The sequence below is a fragment of the Nerophis ophidion genome, linkage group LG26 (assembly GCF_033978795.1).
Source record: "Nerophis ophidion isolate RoL-2023_Sa linkage group LG26, RoL_Noph_v1.0, whole genome shotgun sequence".
Lineage (NCBI taxonomy): Eukaryota > Metazoa > Chordata > Actinopteri > Syngnathiformes > Syngnathidae > Nerophis > Nerophis ophidion.
The window spans coordinates 6,395,916-6,411,006 of record NC_084636.1 but is presented as its reverse complement, the minus strand read 5'-3'; the positions used below and the strand labels follow the sequence as shown (position 1 = coordinate 6,411,006).

The 15,091-nt window shown below is 36.1% G+C and overlaps 2 protein-coding genes across 3 annotated transcripts in view; one reads left to right on the top strand and one right to left on the bottom strand.

The window, feature by feature from the left end:
- LOC133543477 (chromatin assembly factor 1 subunit A-like) overlaps positions 1-1,283 on the bottom strand; it is a 36,896-nt gene extending 35,613 nt beyond the window's left edge. Inside the window, exon 1 of the mRNA XM_061888067.1 lies at positions 1,011-1,283. Coding sequence (XP_061744051.1) covers positions 1,011-1,071 — 61 coding nt within the window. The 5' untranslated portion in view covers positions 1,072-1,283. The remainder of the gene's footprint in view (positions 1-1,010) is intronic.
- A 10,669-nt stretch (positions 1,284-11,952) lies between these two features.
- The window catches only part of LOC133543428 (zinc finger protein 605-like), an 11,865-nt gene continuing 8,726 nt past the window's right edge, over positions 11,953-15,091 (top strand). For both annotated transcript variants that reach the window (XM_061887989.1, XM_061887988.1), the window contains exon 1: positions 11,953-12,384. In XM_061887989.1, the coding sequence (XP_061743973.1) occupies positions 12,210-12,384 (175 nt within the window). In that variant the 5' untranslated portion in view covers positions 11,953-12,209. The remainder of the gene's footprint in view (positions 12,385-15,091) is intronic.

The window sequence follows — 15,091 nt, the reverse complement described above, 5'->3', positions numbered from 1 at the left end:
ATACAAACATATTCAAAATACACATTTACATATAAACATTTAAAATACATTTATATATAAACATATGATTCAAAAGACACATTTATACATAAACATATTCAAAATATACATTTATATATAAACATATCATTTAAAATACACATTTATATATAAACATATCAGTTAAAATACATTTATATATAAGAATACTGTTAAAAATACACATTTATATATAAACATATCATTCAAAATACACATTCTTACATGAACATATAATTAAAAATACACATTTATATATAAACATATCATTTAAAATACATTTATATATCAACATATCATTCAAAACACACATGTATAAATAAATATATAATTCAAAATACACATTTATATACAAACATATCGAATATATACATTCATATATAAAAATACATCTTAGCTTGTCCCTTTTGAGTTCGTGCCTATCATTCAAAATACACATTTATATATGAACATGTCATCAATCCTGTAAAGAATGTCAGAGACATTTATCAGTTAATTTGATGATTAAGTCACACCAACTCTCAAATCCCTCCACTCAGGATTGAATTCAAAATCTCCCTCCTAACTCACCAGTGCCTCCATGGAAATGCCCCCTTCTTCCTCAAAGAACTGCTCAACCCCAAATCCTCCACACGACACCTCCACTCCAAACAGGCTAACCTCCTCCAACCTCCACGGATATAGCTAAGAACTTTGCTCCTCTGCTCCCAGTCTGTGGAACGCTCTCCCTGACCACCTGAGGGCACCTCAGACTGTGGATGCTTTTTAAAAAGGCTTAAAAACCCATCTGGTTCCAGCTACTGGGCTGTTTCTAGTTTTATATTTTATTTATTTTTATCATCATTTTATTATTAATACTATTTTTTTACATTGTGGCACTTTGAGGTTGTTTGCTCAACGTTAAGTGTTTTGTTTTTTTTTTACAAAAAAAAAATATTATTATTATAGAATCATTTGCGACATCGACCGCGAAGCTAACCCGTTAGCATTACCTCGTCTCCGGGGTGTCGATGCAGCTACAAGTCCTTCCACAGATGCCGTTTCCGCCGCCATCACGCTGTCTGCTTCTCTGCGGGGGGATAAAGTTTGCACACAAGAATCTTACAGTAGCTATTTGTCTTTCTTAAACGGCCGACATGAATCGTTCATTTGTTCCAACGCGCTCCGCTTCGTCTTCTCCACCGCCCGCCTCGCGCTTCTCGGTCCGAATTGGCGGGAGTACGTCACTCGCGTCACCGGGGACAGCTGATTGGTCAGAGTCTGATCACGTGCCCCAGCTGCGTCACCGGGCACGGCTGATTGGTCGGGGTCTGGACAACCGGCGCAATGGGTGCGTTTGTTTTACGTCTCGCGTCGGCGCGCTTTTTTAACAGTTTTGGATTTATAGTGTCGAGTTGGAGGGGAAATTCGCCATACTTACATTCCAGTTCTTTAAAACTAGAATAAAATATGAATCACACGGGTCCATACATTTACACCGTTATATTAGTGTGTAGATAATGACCAACGCCCACCTCGGGAACACCGGTAGTCATAACCCAAAGGTGCCCGACTGTGTCGCGACTTCCAACTGGCTACACTATGCTGCATTCAGGCTTCACCTAAAAATCGGACAATTGTGAAAGTGTACTGTGGTTAGAACCGTTCCCTATCCAGTGGAAACACACGGTTTGATTGATTGATTGAAACTTTTATTAGTAGATTGCACAGTTCAGTACATATTCCGTACAATTGACCACTAAATGGTAACACCCCAATAAATTGATCATGGTACATGGTACAAATATATACTATCAGCATAATACAGTCATCACACAAGTTAACCATTATAGTATGTACATTGAATTATTTACATTATTTACTATCCGGGGGGTGGGATGAGGAGCTTTGGTTGATATCAGTACTTCAGTCATCAACAATTGCATCAACAGAGAAATGTGGACATTGAAACAGTGTAGGTCAGGGGTCACCAACCTTTTTGAAACCAAGAGCTACTTCTTGGGTACTGATTAATGCGAAGGGCTACCAGTTTGATACACACTTAAATAAATTGCCAGAAATAACCAATTTGCTCAATTTACCTTTAATAAATAAATATATATATATATATATATATGTATATATATATATATATATATATATATATATATATATATATATAAAAATGGGTATTTCTGTCTGTCAATCCGTCGTACATTTTTTTTCCTTTTTGTAGAGAATAAATGATGAAAAAACACTTAATTGAATGGTTTAAAAGAGGAGAAAACACGGAAAATATGAAAATGAAATTTTGAAACATAGTTTATCTTCAATTTCGACTCTTTAAAATTCAAAATTCAACCGAAAAAAATGAAGAGAAAAACTAGTCAATTTCAATCTTTTAGAAAAAATAAAAAAAATTATTTATGGAACATCATTAGTAATTTTTCCTGATTAAGATTATTTTTAGAAATTTTTATGACATGTTTTAAATAGGTTAAAATCCAATCTGCACTTTGTTAGAATATATAACAAATTGGACCAAGCTATATTTCTAACAAAGACAAATGATTATTTCTTCCAGATTTTCCAGAACAAACATTTTAAAAGTAATTAAAAAGACTTTGAAATAAGATTTAAATTTGATTCTACAGATTTTCTAGATTTGCCAGAATATTTTTTTTTATTTTAATCATAATGAATTTGATGAAATATTTCACAAATATTCTTCGTCGAAAAAACAGAAGCTAAAATGAAGAATTAAATTAAAATGTATTTATTGTTCTTTACAATAAAAAAATATATATATTTGAACATTGATTTAAATTGTCAGGAAAGAAGAGGAAGGAATTCAAAAGGTAAAAAGGTATATGTGTTTAAAAATCTTAAAATCAGTCTTAATGTGGAATTTTTTCTCTAAAATTGTCTTTCTGAAAGTTATAAGAAGCAAAGTAAAAAAATAAATGAATTTATTTAAACAAGTGAAGACCAAGTCTCTAAAAATTTTTCTTGGATTTTCAAATTCTATTTAAGTTTTGTCTCTCTTAGAATTAAAATGTCGAGCAAAGCGAGACCAGCTTGCTAGTAAATAAATACAATTTAAAAAAATAGAGGCAGCTCACTGGTAAGTGCTGCTATTTGAGCTATTTTTAGAACAGGCCAGCAGGCGACTCATCTGGTCCTTACGGTCTACCTGGTGCCCGCGGGCACCGCGTTGGTGACCCCTGTTTTATAGTGTCGAGTTGGAGGGGAAATTTGCCATACTTACATTCCAGTTCTTTAAAACTACAATGAAATATGAATCACACGGGTCCATACATTTACACCGTTATATTTGTGTGTAAATAATGACCAACGCCCACCTCGGGAACACCGGTAGTCATAACCCGAAGGTGCCAGACTGTGTCGCGACTGCCAATTGGCTACCCTACGCTGCATTCAGGCTTCACCCAAAAATCGGACAACCGTGAATGTGTACTGTGGCTAAAACCGTTCCCTATCCAGTGGAAACACATAGTTAGTCTAGCATCTTGAGACTAAATACAAATGCCGAGGACAAGTGAGCGTGTCACCTAATTCCAGTCCTCTCTTGTTTGACTCTTGTTCAGGCTCATAGACTTAGATTGGTCAGATCAAATCTTAGCCTTAGATTGGTCGGATCCAGTCTTAGACTTAGATTGGTCGGATCGAGTCTTAGACTTAGATTGGTCAGATCCAGTCTTAGACATAGATTGGTCAGATCCAGTCTTAGACTTAGATTGGTCAGATCTAGTCTGAGACTTTGATTGGTCGGATCGAGTCTTAGACTTCAATTGGTCAGATCTAGTCTGAGACTTAGATTGGTCTGATCGAGTCTTATACTTCGATTGGCCGGATCTAGTCTGAGACTTAGATTGGTCGGATTGAGTGTTTGACTTTAATTTGTCAGATGTAGTCTGAGACTTAGATTGGTCAGATCGAATCTTAGACTTCGATTGGTCGGATCGAATCTTAGACTTAGATTGGTCACATCTAGTCTTAGACTTAGATTGGTCGGATCAAGTCTTAGACTTAGATTGGTCAGATTTAATCTTAGACTTAGATTGGTCGGATCAAGTTTTAGACTTAGATTTTTTCTTAATTGATTGATGGAAACTTTCATTAGTAGATTGCACAGTACAGTACTTATTACGTACAATTGACCACTAAATGGTAACACCCCAATACGTTTTTTGGGTGTAAAGCTAGGTCAAAGCTAGTCCTAAACTTAGATTGGTCAGATCAAGTCTTAGACTTAGTGTTATTCTTTGGGGGGTGGGGCCAGACTTGTAATTCTCCTCCAGAACACCGAGGGGCAGTGCCTCCAGAAGGAGCAACCCTGCAGATGTTGTTGACTAGATACAGTCTTTCTGGGAACGTCACGTCCGTCTCATTAAATATGTCTGGTGGTCAAGCTGGCTCTGTCATCCTAACCCTGGCATGTAAACAAAAGTGTTGAATAACTATTTCAGTGAACGACATGCCGGGGTTAATGTGAGTTTGGAAAATGTAATTTGAGGCTGTAATGCACCCAAGCGTGTTATTTATATAACACACATAAAATGTGAGAGGAAGTAAACAAAACTTCTCGGTGTCAACAAACGTTTGTTGTCCTTTTTTGTTCGGCAAAGTTCCTCCTCCTATTCTGTTCTTTCAAACAATACAAATATTTCTTCAATAGCAGCATTCACCCGCTGACTCACCATCGCTCTAATCTAGTCTTTTCATGTTCGCACAATTAAAACCACAATAGCATCTTTTTTTATTTGGTTTTATTTGTATTTTATTTGTGTGTTTTTTTATTGAACAACAAACATACATTTATAATGCGCACAAAAGTCAAGGCACTTTCAACATAACCAACAATCTACACATCAGGTTGAGCAAATCACGACATCAGCAAAACATGTCATGAAAAGAAAAGAAAAGCAAACATAGAGTATTGAATATTAATAAATAATAATATGAAAAAAAAAAAAAAGACAAAAATGGCTACCTAAATCACTTTAAATGTTTTTAACAAATATATCAATTTAAGGGCTTTTGTACTCTTAATCCTTCTGCAAGATCCGATTGATAATTGTAATCACAATAGCGTCTTTTTTTTATATAAATCTTTATCTATAATACACAAATAAATAATAATAATCAAAACAAGTACAGAACAGTAAAAAAACAGTGTCAGGGGGTCGTAAACTCAATATAGTAACTAAAGCAGGGATCACCAACACGGTGCCCGCGGGCACCAGGTCGCCCGTAAGGACCAGATGAGTCGCCCGCTGGCCTGTTCTAAAAATAGCTCAAATAGCAGCACTTACCAGTGAGCTGCATCCATTTTTTTAATTGTATTTATTTACTAGCAAGCTGGTCTCGCTTTGCTCGACATTTTTGATTCTAAGAGAGACAAAACTCAAATAGAATTTGAAAATCCAAGAAAATATTTTAAAGTCTTGGTCTTCACTTGTTTAAATAAATTCATTTATTTTTTTACTTTGCTTCTTATAACTTTCAGAAAGACAATTTTTAAGAAAAAATACAACCTTAAAAATGATTTTAGGATTTTTAAACACATATACGTTTTTACCTTTTAAATTCCTTCCTCTTCTTTCCTGACAATTTAAATCAATGTTCAAGTAAATTTATTTTTTTTACTGTAAAGAATAATAAATAATTTTTAATTTAATTCTTCATTATAGCTTCTGTTTTTTCGACGAAGAATATTTGTGAAATATTTTTTCAAACTTATTATGATTCAAATTCAAAACAATTATTCTGGCAAATCTAGAAAATCGGTAGAATCAAATTTAAATCTTATTTCAAAGTCTTTTGAATTTCTTTGAAAATGTTTGTTCTGGAAAATCTAGAAGAAATAATGATTTATCGTTGTTAGAAATATAGCTTGGTCCAATTGGTTATTTATTCTAACAAAGTGCAGATTGGATTTTAACCTATTTAAAACATGTCATCAAAATTCTAAAATTAATCTTAATCAGGAAAAATGACTAATGATGTTCCATAAATTCTTTTTTAAATTTTTTCAAACAGATTTGTATTAGCCAGCTTTTCTCTTCTTTTTTTCGGTTGAGTTTTGAATTTTAAAGAGTCGAAATTGAAGATAAACTATGTTTTAAAATTTAAATTTTTTTTTTTGTTTTCTCCTCTTTTAAACCGTTAAATTTAGTGTTTTTTCATCATTTATTCCCTACAAAAAACCTTCCATAAAAGGAAAAAAAATGTACGACGGAATGACAGACAGAAATACCCATTTATATATATATATATATTTATTTATTAAAGGTAAATTGAGCAAATTGGCTATTTCTGGCAATTTATTTAAGTGTGTATCAAACTGGTAGCCCTTCGCATTAATCAGTACCAAAGAAGTAGCTCTTGGTTTCAAAAAGGTTGGTGACCCCTGAACTAAAGTATCACGATAGCTTCTATCCTGGCGGTCTGGACCATAAACATCTTATAAGGGCACAAAGCATGGAGCGCTACTGCCTACTGGCGCTAACGAGATGCGGGGCCGCCATCTTGGAGTGGTGATCTGCTCCACTCAGTGCAAATCATTTGGCAGCAGCAATGAACTGTCAGCGCATTTAATGCATTTTACCTCACTGAGTACCACTGATGTTCACGCGCTTTTTTTACATGCGTGAAGCTATGATAAAGGACACATGTTTTGGAGTGTTTTATTATTCATAGTTTGCTTAACAGTAATAGAATATTCTTATATGCTTTAAGTCAGTGGTTCTCAAATTGGGGTACGCGTGACCCTGGGGGTACTTGAAGGTATGCCAAGGGGTATGGGAGATTTTTTTTTAAATATTCTAAAAATAGCAACAATTCAAAAATCCTTCATAAATATATTTATTGAATAATACTTCAACAAAATATGAATGTATGTTTAAATCAGGGGTTCCATACTAATTTTAGCTCAGCGGCCGCATGGAAGAAAATGCATGTGGGCCAGACGGTTAAAATCATGGTCTCAAGCCGTGACATGTGTTTGTGTTGCTAAAGGCGGCCGCAATATACCGCTTCCCACCCACAGCTTTGTTCTGTGACGTCTACATTATTAATTGAACAAATTGCAAAAGATTCAGCAACACAGATGTCCAAAATACTGTGGAATTATGCGATGAAAAGAGACCACTTATAGCTGTGAACAGTGCTGGACCAAAATGTCCTCTACAATGCGTGACGTCACGCGCACGCGTCATCTACTGCAACGTTTTAGCATGATACTTCCGCGCGAAATTTAAAATTGCAATTTAGTAAACTAAACCGGCCGTATTGGCATGTGTTGCAATGTTAATATTTCATCATTGATGTATAAACTATCAGACTGCGTGGTCGGTAGTAGTGGCTTTCAGTAGGCCTCTAAAGGCCTACTGAAATGAGATTTTCTTATTTAAAAGGGGATAGCAGGTCCATTCTATGTGTCATACTTGATCATTTCACCATATTGCCATATTTTTGCTGAAAGGATTTAGTAGAGAACATCGACGATAAAGTCCGCAATTTTTGGTCGCTAATAAAAAAGCCTTGCCTGTACCGGAAGTAGCAGACGATGACGTCACCGGTGTGAGGGCTCCTCACATCCTCACATTGTTTATAATGTGAGCCTCCAGCAGCAAGAGCTATTCGTACCGAGAAAGCGACAATTTTTCCATTAATTTGAGCGAGGAAGAAAGATTTGTGGATGAGGAAATTTAGAGTGAAGGAATTAGAAAACAAATTAAATAAAAAAATAAAGTTAAAAAAAAAGGCAATTTCATTGGGAGCGTTTCAGATGATTTTAGACACATTTACTAATATAATTCTGGGAAATTTCTTATCTTTCTATTGTGTTGCTAGTGTTTTAGTGTGTTAAATAGTACCTGATAGTCAGAGGGGTGTGTCCATGGGTGTGTTGACGCCAGTCTCTGAGAGAAGTCACAAAGCTGCAGCAGGACAGAAGCTCCGCTGATCTCCGGTAAGAGGCAACTTTTTACCACAATTTTCTCACCGAAACCTGCCGGTTGACAAGTGGTCGGGATTCATGTTCGCTTGACCGCTCTGATCCATAGTAAAGCTTCACCTCCGGGAATTTCAAACAAGGAAACACTGTGTGTTTGTGTGGCTAAAGGCTAAAGCTTCCCACCTCCATCTTTCTACTTTGACGTCTCCATTATTAATTGAACAAATTGCAAAAGATTCAGCAACACAGATGTCCAGAATACTGTTTAATTGCGCGATGAAAAGAGACGACTTTTAGCCGCAAATGGTGCTGGGCTAATATGTCCCCTGCAACCAAGAACGTCACAAACACGCGTCATCATAAACGGCATCGTTCCGTGACGTTTTCAACAGGAAACTCTGCGGGAAATTTAAAATTGCAATTAGTAAACTAAAAAGGCCGTATTGGCATGTGTTGCAATGTTAATATTTCATCATTGATATATAAACTATCAGACTGCGTGGTCGCTAGTAGTGGCTTTTAGTAGGCCTTTAAATCTAAGTCTAAGTCTTATGGCTTTGCACTTTGCACATTGTCATGTATATATAAATAAATATATATATATATATATAATCGATTCTAATACGAATCGAATTGTTTACGTTGTGCGATTCAGAATCGATTCTCATTTTTAAAAAATCGATTTTTATTTTTTTTTATTTAAAAAAAAATGTTATTATTATTATTTTTCTTTTCTTTTATCAATTCAACAAACCACTACACAGCAATACCATAACAATGCAATCCAATTCCAAAACCAAACCTGAGCCAGCAACACTCAGAACTGCAATAAACAGAGCAATTGAGAGGAGACACAAACACCACACCGAACAAACCAAAAGTAGTGAAACAAAAATGAATATTATCAACAACAGTATCAATATTAGTTATATTTTCAGCATAGCAGTGATTAAAAATCCCTCACTGAGATTATCATTAGACATTTGTAAAAATAATAAAAAAGAACAATAGTGTCACAGTGGCTTACACTTGCATCGCATAAGCTTGACAACACACTGTGTCCAATGTTTTCACAAAGATAAAATAAGTCATATTTTTGGTTCGTTTAATAGTTAAAACAAATAATTGACATTATTGCAATCAGTTGATAAAACATTGTCCTTTACAATTCTAAAAGCTTTTTTTTTAAATCTACTACTCTGCTAGCATGTCAGCAGACTGGGGTAGATCCTGCTTAAATCCTATGTATTGAATGAATACATAATCCTTTTGAATCGGAAAAATATCGTTTTTGAATCGAGAATCGAATCAAATCGAAAAAATGTATATATTATCGAATCGTGTCCCCAAGAATCGATATTGAATCGAATCGTGGGACACCCAAAGATTCACAGCCCTAATATACAGAGGTGGGTAGTAACGCGCTACATTTACTTTGTTACATTTACTTGAGTAACTTTTGGGATAAATTGTACTTCTACGAGTAGTTTTTATGCAACATACTTTTACTTTTGTATATTTATAGAGAAGAAACGCTACTTTTACTCCGTTCCATTTATCGACATTAAGCCCGCTACTCGCTACTTTTTTTATCACTCTATTAATGTTTGTTTTGGTTAATGACAGAGCTTCAAAGTAGGATCTACGCATGCCTGCGTTTCACCAATCACATGCAGTCACTGGTGATGTTGGACCAATCAAACAGAGTCAGGTGGTCACATGACCGTGATACGTAAACCCGATTTAAACAAGTTGAAAAACGTATTGGGGTGTTACCATTTAGTGGTCAACTGTGCGGAATATGTACTGTACTGTGCAATCTAATAATAAAAGTTTCAATCAATCAATCAAAAGTGTAAAGGAAAAAAGACACTTTTTATTTCAACCGGACTTCCCGTCAAAAGCCTAAAGACTGATCGCACAGTTCCTGTCTTCACAATAAAAGCGCCGCTCCATCGCGCCTGCGTTAACAAAATAAGAGTCTCCGAAAGCCAGCGCAAATAAGCTAGCAAGCTACGGAATTTGCCGCCAATGTATTTCTTGTAAAGTGTATAAAAACGAATATGGAAGCTGGACAAATAAGATGCCAAAACCAACGACTCTCATGTGGTATTAGACAGAAAAGATGAACTTTTTTCTCCTCCATTTGAAAATGTGAACGTCTGATTCCAATCAATGCAAGTCATCAGAATCAGGTAATACACCAACTTATATTCTTGTCTTCATGAAAGATAGGAATCTATATCTTAAACATGCATGTATATTCATTAAAACACCTTCAACATGTCAACAAAAAAGGCAAAATAAATAAATATAAATTATATACTGTATATATAAATGTATGTATATATATACATATACATATATATATGATATGTGTGTGTATAAATGATATGTGTATGTATATATGAGGTAGATCACTTCGACTTGGTCATTTACTAAGTAATTGATAAACGTTGAAAAACTTATTGGGGTGTTACCATTTAGTGGTCAATTGTACGGAATATGTACTGTACTGTGCAATCTACTAATACAAGTTTTAATCAATCAATCAATCAATCAAATCAATGAATGCCTACTGAGCCTATGGTGCTGTTAAGTTATTGTGGCTCAATGTGCCATTTTTTTAATTTTATTTTAATTTACTATTATTTAATATATATTATTGTTTTAGTTGCTTAAGAGATATTCCTGGCTCGGAATTTGCTCATTGCTATTTTTATGTTTTTGTGCATTATTTGTTGCCGTAGTCAGGTTACTCATCAGTTACTCAGTACTTGAGTAGTTTTTTCACAATATACTTTTTACTTTTACTCAAGTAAATATTTGGGTGACTACTCCTTACTTTTACTTGAGTAATAAATCTCTAAAGTAACTGTACTCTTACTTGAGTACAATTTCTGGCTACTCTACCCACCTCTGCTAATATATATATATATATATATATATATATTTATATATATATATATATATTTATATATATATATATATATATATATATATATTAGGGATACACCGATTAATCGGTAACCGAATATATTCGGCCGAATATGGCAAAAAAAGCCACATTCGGCCTTCAGTGGAATGAGTTAAGAACAAGGCCGAATAGTGGCGTGTGACGCAATTTTTTGACGCGGTGACGCAATCAACCAACGTGCAGTGACGCGGTGACGTTGGGATATGTTGTGTACCTCTATAAGTGTATGAGGTTACAACCACACACTTATTGCGATTTAGTGGGTCCTCTGTTTACATTATTAGCCTGTTGTGTAGGCTACCTGTATAAGTGTATGAGGTTACAAGCACACACTTAATTGAGATTTACTTGAGCCTTCTGTTTACATTATTAGCATATCTACTGTGGCTAAGCAGACTTTTGCTAAAAGGACAATAATTCATTTGTTGTGGGTTTATCCACTTTAATATACCTTTTTTTTTTTTTGGAATGCATGTTTTGTTTTAAGGCCTAATATAAATGAAAAACTTTGTGCTTTTTTTGAAAAGCAAAGGCTACTGGAATATTAAAAAAATGTCAATATTGAATAAAAAATGACTTTATTTGAAAAACATGTCTAAATATTTATTCTAGGCTATTTATGCAATATAAAAAAAAATTGTGAAAAACTGCATTCATTATTCGGTGTTCGGTATTCGGCCTTCGGCCAAGCGTTTAAGTTTTATTCGGCTTCGGCCACAAATTTTCATTTTGGTGCATCCCTAATATATATATATATATATATATATATATATATATATATATATATATATATGTGAGTAATATATATACCGGTATATTGCATTTACAACCCCCTGGTGCTGTTTTGTATGGTTTTTCTACTGTTTTTGTACTTAATTTGACTATTATTTCTAAACTGTTTGTAAATGTTGAAATTTTTAAATAACAGTTTATTTAAAAAACAAAAAACAACAACATTTATGTGTACTGCCGTAAATCGGTCAACAAGGACGGAAAATACCGGAAGTTAGCGAGCCATTGTTGACCTGCTAGTGTCGTTGATTGCATGTGTGTGTTTTTTTTTTTTAAATAATCTACATATTTATAGGGCGAACTACATTAAATACAGTTAGACTGTCTTTGTTTTTAAGATCAATTAGATGGCTTTAATAGGCGAGCAGATTATCTTAGCCGGCTGACAACATAGCTACATAGTGGTTAGCATCACACGGCTAACAGGAAGCCCTCGCATATTTTTTTTTAGTTTTGGTAAAAATGTGCAAGTTCCATAAGATTCGAGCGTTGGTGAGACAGCGACTAAATGTTGCCATTGAAGAAATATTTGTGGTGTTTGAAAGAGCCGTGGCAGAATACGAGGAGGAACTGTGTCGGAGCAAAGAGGAGAACGAGCGACAACGCCAACTGTTGAAGAATGTTTACAAAAGTCAAGGTGGGTTTCACTTTCACTTAGCTGCGATCTCCTCAATGTTGACAAAGTATCACGCTAAACAGCAACGTTTGGATGCAAAACCATCATCGTATGTAATGTATGTAATATAGTGTCATCAGCTACTCATCTGACACACACACACACACACACACACACACACACACACACACACACACACACACAGTGGGGCAAAAAAGTATTTAGTCAGCCAGCGATTGTGCAAGTTCTCCCACTTAAAATGATGACAGAGGTCTGTAATTTTCATCATAGGTACACTTCAACTGTGAGAGACATAATGTGAAAAAAAAAATCCAGGAATTCACATTGTAGGAATTTTAAAGAATTTATTTGTAAATTATGGTGGAAAATAAGTATTCGGTCAACCATTCAAAGCTTTCACTGATGGAAGGAGGTTTTGGCTGAAAATCTCAGGATACATGGCCCCATTCATTCTTTCCTTAACACGGATCAATCGTCCTGTCCCCTTAGCAGAAAAAAAGCCCCAAAGCATGATGTTTCCACCCCCATGCTTCACAGTAGGTTTGGTGTTCTTTGGATGCAACTCAGTATTCTTCTTCCTCCAAAATCGACGAGTTGAGTTTATACCAAAAAGTTGTATTTTGGTTTCATCTGACCACATGACATTCTCACAATCCTCTGCTGTATCATCCATGTGCTCTCTGGCAAACTTCAGACGGGCCTGGACATGAACTGGCTTAAGCAGGGGGACACGTCTGGGACTGCAGGATTTGATTCCCTGTCGGCGTAGTGTGTTACTGACGGTACCCTTTGTTACTTTGGTCCCAGCTCTCTGCAGGTCTTTCACGTGCGGTTCTGGGATTTTTGCTCACCGTTCTCATGATCATTTTGACCCCATGGGATGAGATCTTGCGTGGAGCCCCAGATCGAGGGGAATTATCAGTGGTCTTGTATGTCTTTCATTTTCTGACAATTGCTCCCACAGTTGATTTTTTCACACCAAGCTGCTTGCCTATTGTAGATTCACTCTTCCTAGTCTGGTGCAGGTCTACAATTCTTTTCCTGGTTTCCTTCGACAGCTCTTTGGTCTTGGCCATAGTGGAGTTTGGAGTCTGACTGTTTGAGGCTGTGGACAGGTGTCTTTTATACAGATAACGAGTTCAAACAAGTGCCACTAAAGGGGAACCTTATCACCAGACCTATGTAAGCGTCAATATATACCTTGATGTTGCAGAAAAAAGACCATATATTTTTTTAACCGATTCCTGAACTCTAAATGGGTGAATTTTGGCGAATTAAACACGTTTCTGTTTATCCCTTTCTGAGCGACGACGTCAGAACGTGACGTCACATCGGTACTAAACGCCATTTTTCCCTACCATGTCACATGCATCGAGTTAAATCAGCTCTGTTATTTTCCGTTTTTTTGACTGTTTTCCGATACCTTGGAGACATCATGCCTCGTCGATGTGTTGTCGGAGGGTGTAACAATACGATCAGGGACGGATTCAAGTTGATTTATGTAGAATGTGCATCGATTAGTATGGCATTCTAATCAATGCTAACATGCTATTTAGGCTAGCTGTGTACATATTGCAGCATTATGCCTCATTTGTAGCTATATTTGCCTCCAGCCTTTCCCTCCATCCACATTTAATGCCAAACAAACAAATACCAGTCTACGGATTTAAGTTGCTCCAGTGTCAAGAGACACGAAAGTCCCTCGTTTGGTTTTTACCGGCGATACTACGACAGAGATGGCACAGAGATGACAAGAATGTCTGGATATCCTGCGACACTCAAAGCAGATGCATTCCCAACGATAAAGTCAACGAAATCACAAAAGTGAGTGTTGTTGATTTTATTGACTTATGTGCTAATCAGACATATTTGGTCGCGGCATGACTGCCAGCTAATCGATGCTAACATGCTATTTAGGCTAGCTGTATGTACATTTGGAACTATATTTGGGACGGCGTGGCGCAGTGGAAGAGTGGCCGTGCGCAACCCGAGGGTCACTGGTTCAAATCCCACCTAGAACCAACCTCGTCACGTCCGTTGTGTCCTGAGCAAGACACTTCACCCTTGCTCCTGATGGGTGCTGGTTGGCGCCTTGCATGGCAGCTCCCTCCATCAGTGTGTGAATGTGTGTGTGAATGGGTAAATGTGGAAGTAGTGTCAAAGCGCTTTGAGTACCTTGAAGGTAGAAAAGCGCTATACAAGTACAACCCATTTATCATTTATCATTTATATTTACATCCAGCGTTTTCTTCCACCCACATTTAATGCGAAACAAACACTTACCAATCGATGGATTTAAGTTGATCCTGTGTCAATGCGAAAGTCCTGATCGGTTGGTCTGCACATTTTACCGGCGATGCTAAGACAGACATGCATGGCCGAATAGCGTCAATAGCTGTTCGCTCAATAGCTTCAGTTTCTTCTTCAATTTCGTTTTCGCTATCTGCCTCCATACTCCAACCGTCTGTTTCAATACATGCGTAATCTGTTGAATCGCTTAAGCGCTGAAATCCGAGTCTGAATCCGAGCTAATGTCGCTACATCTTGCTGTGCTATTCGCCATTGTTTGTATTGGAATCGCTATGTGATGTCACAGGAGAAATGGACAGTGGCTTCGCAGATAGCGAAAATCAGGCACGTTAAAGCTTTTTTTAGGGATATTCAGGGACGGGTAAAATTTTGAAAGAAACTTCGAAAAATAAAATAA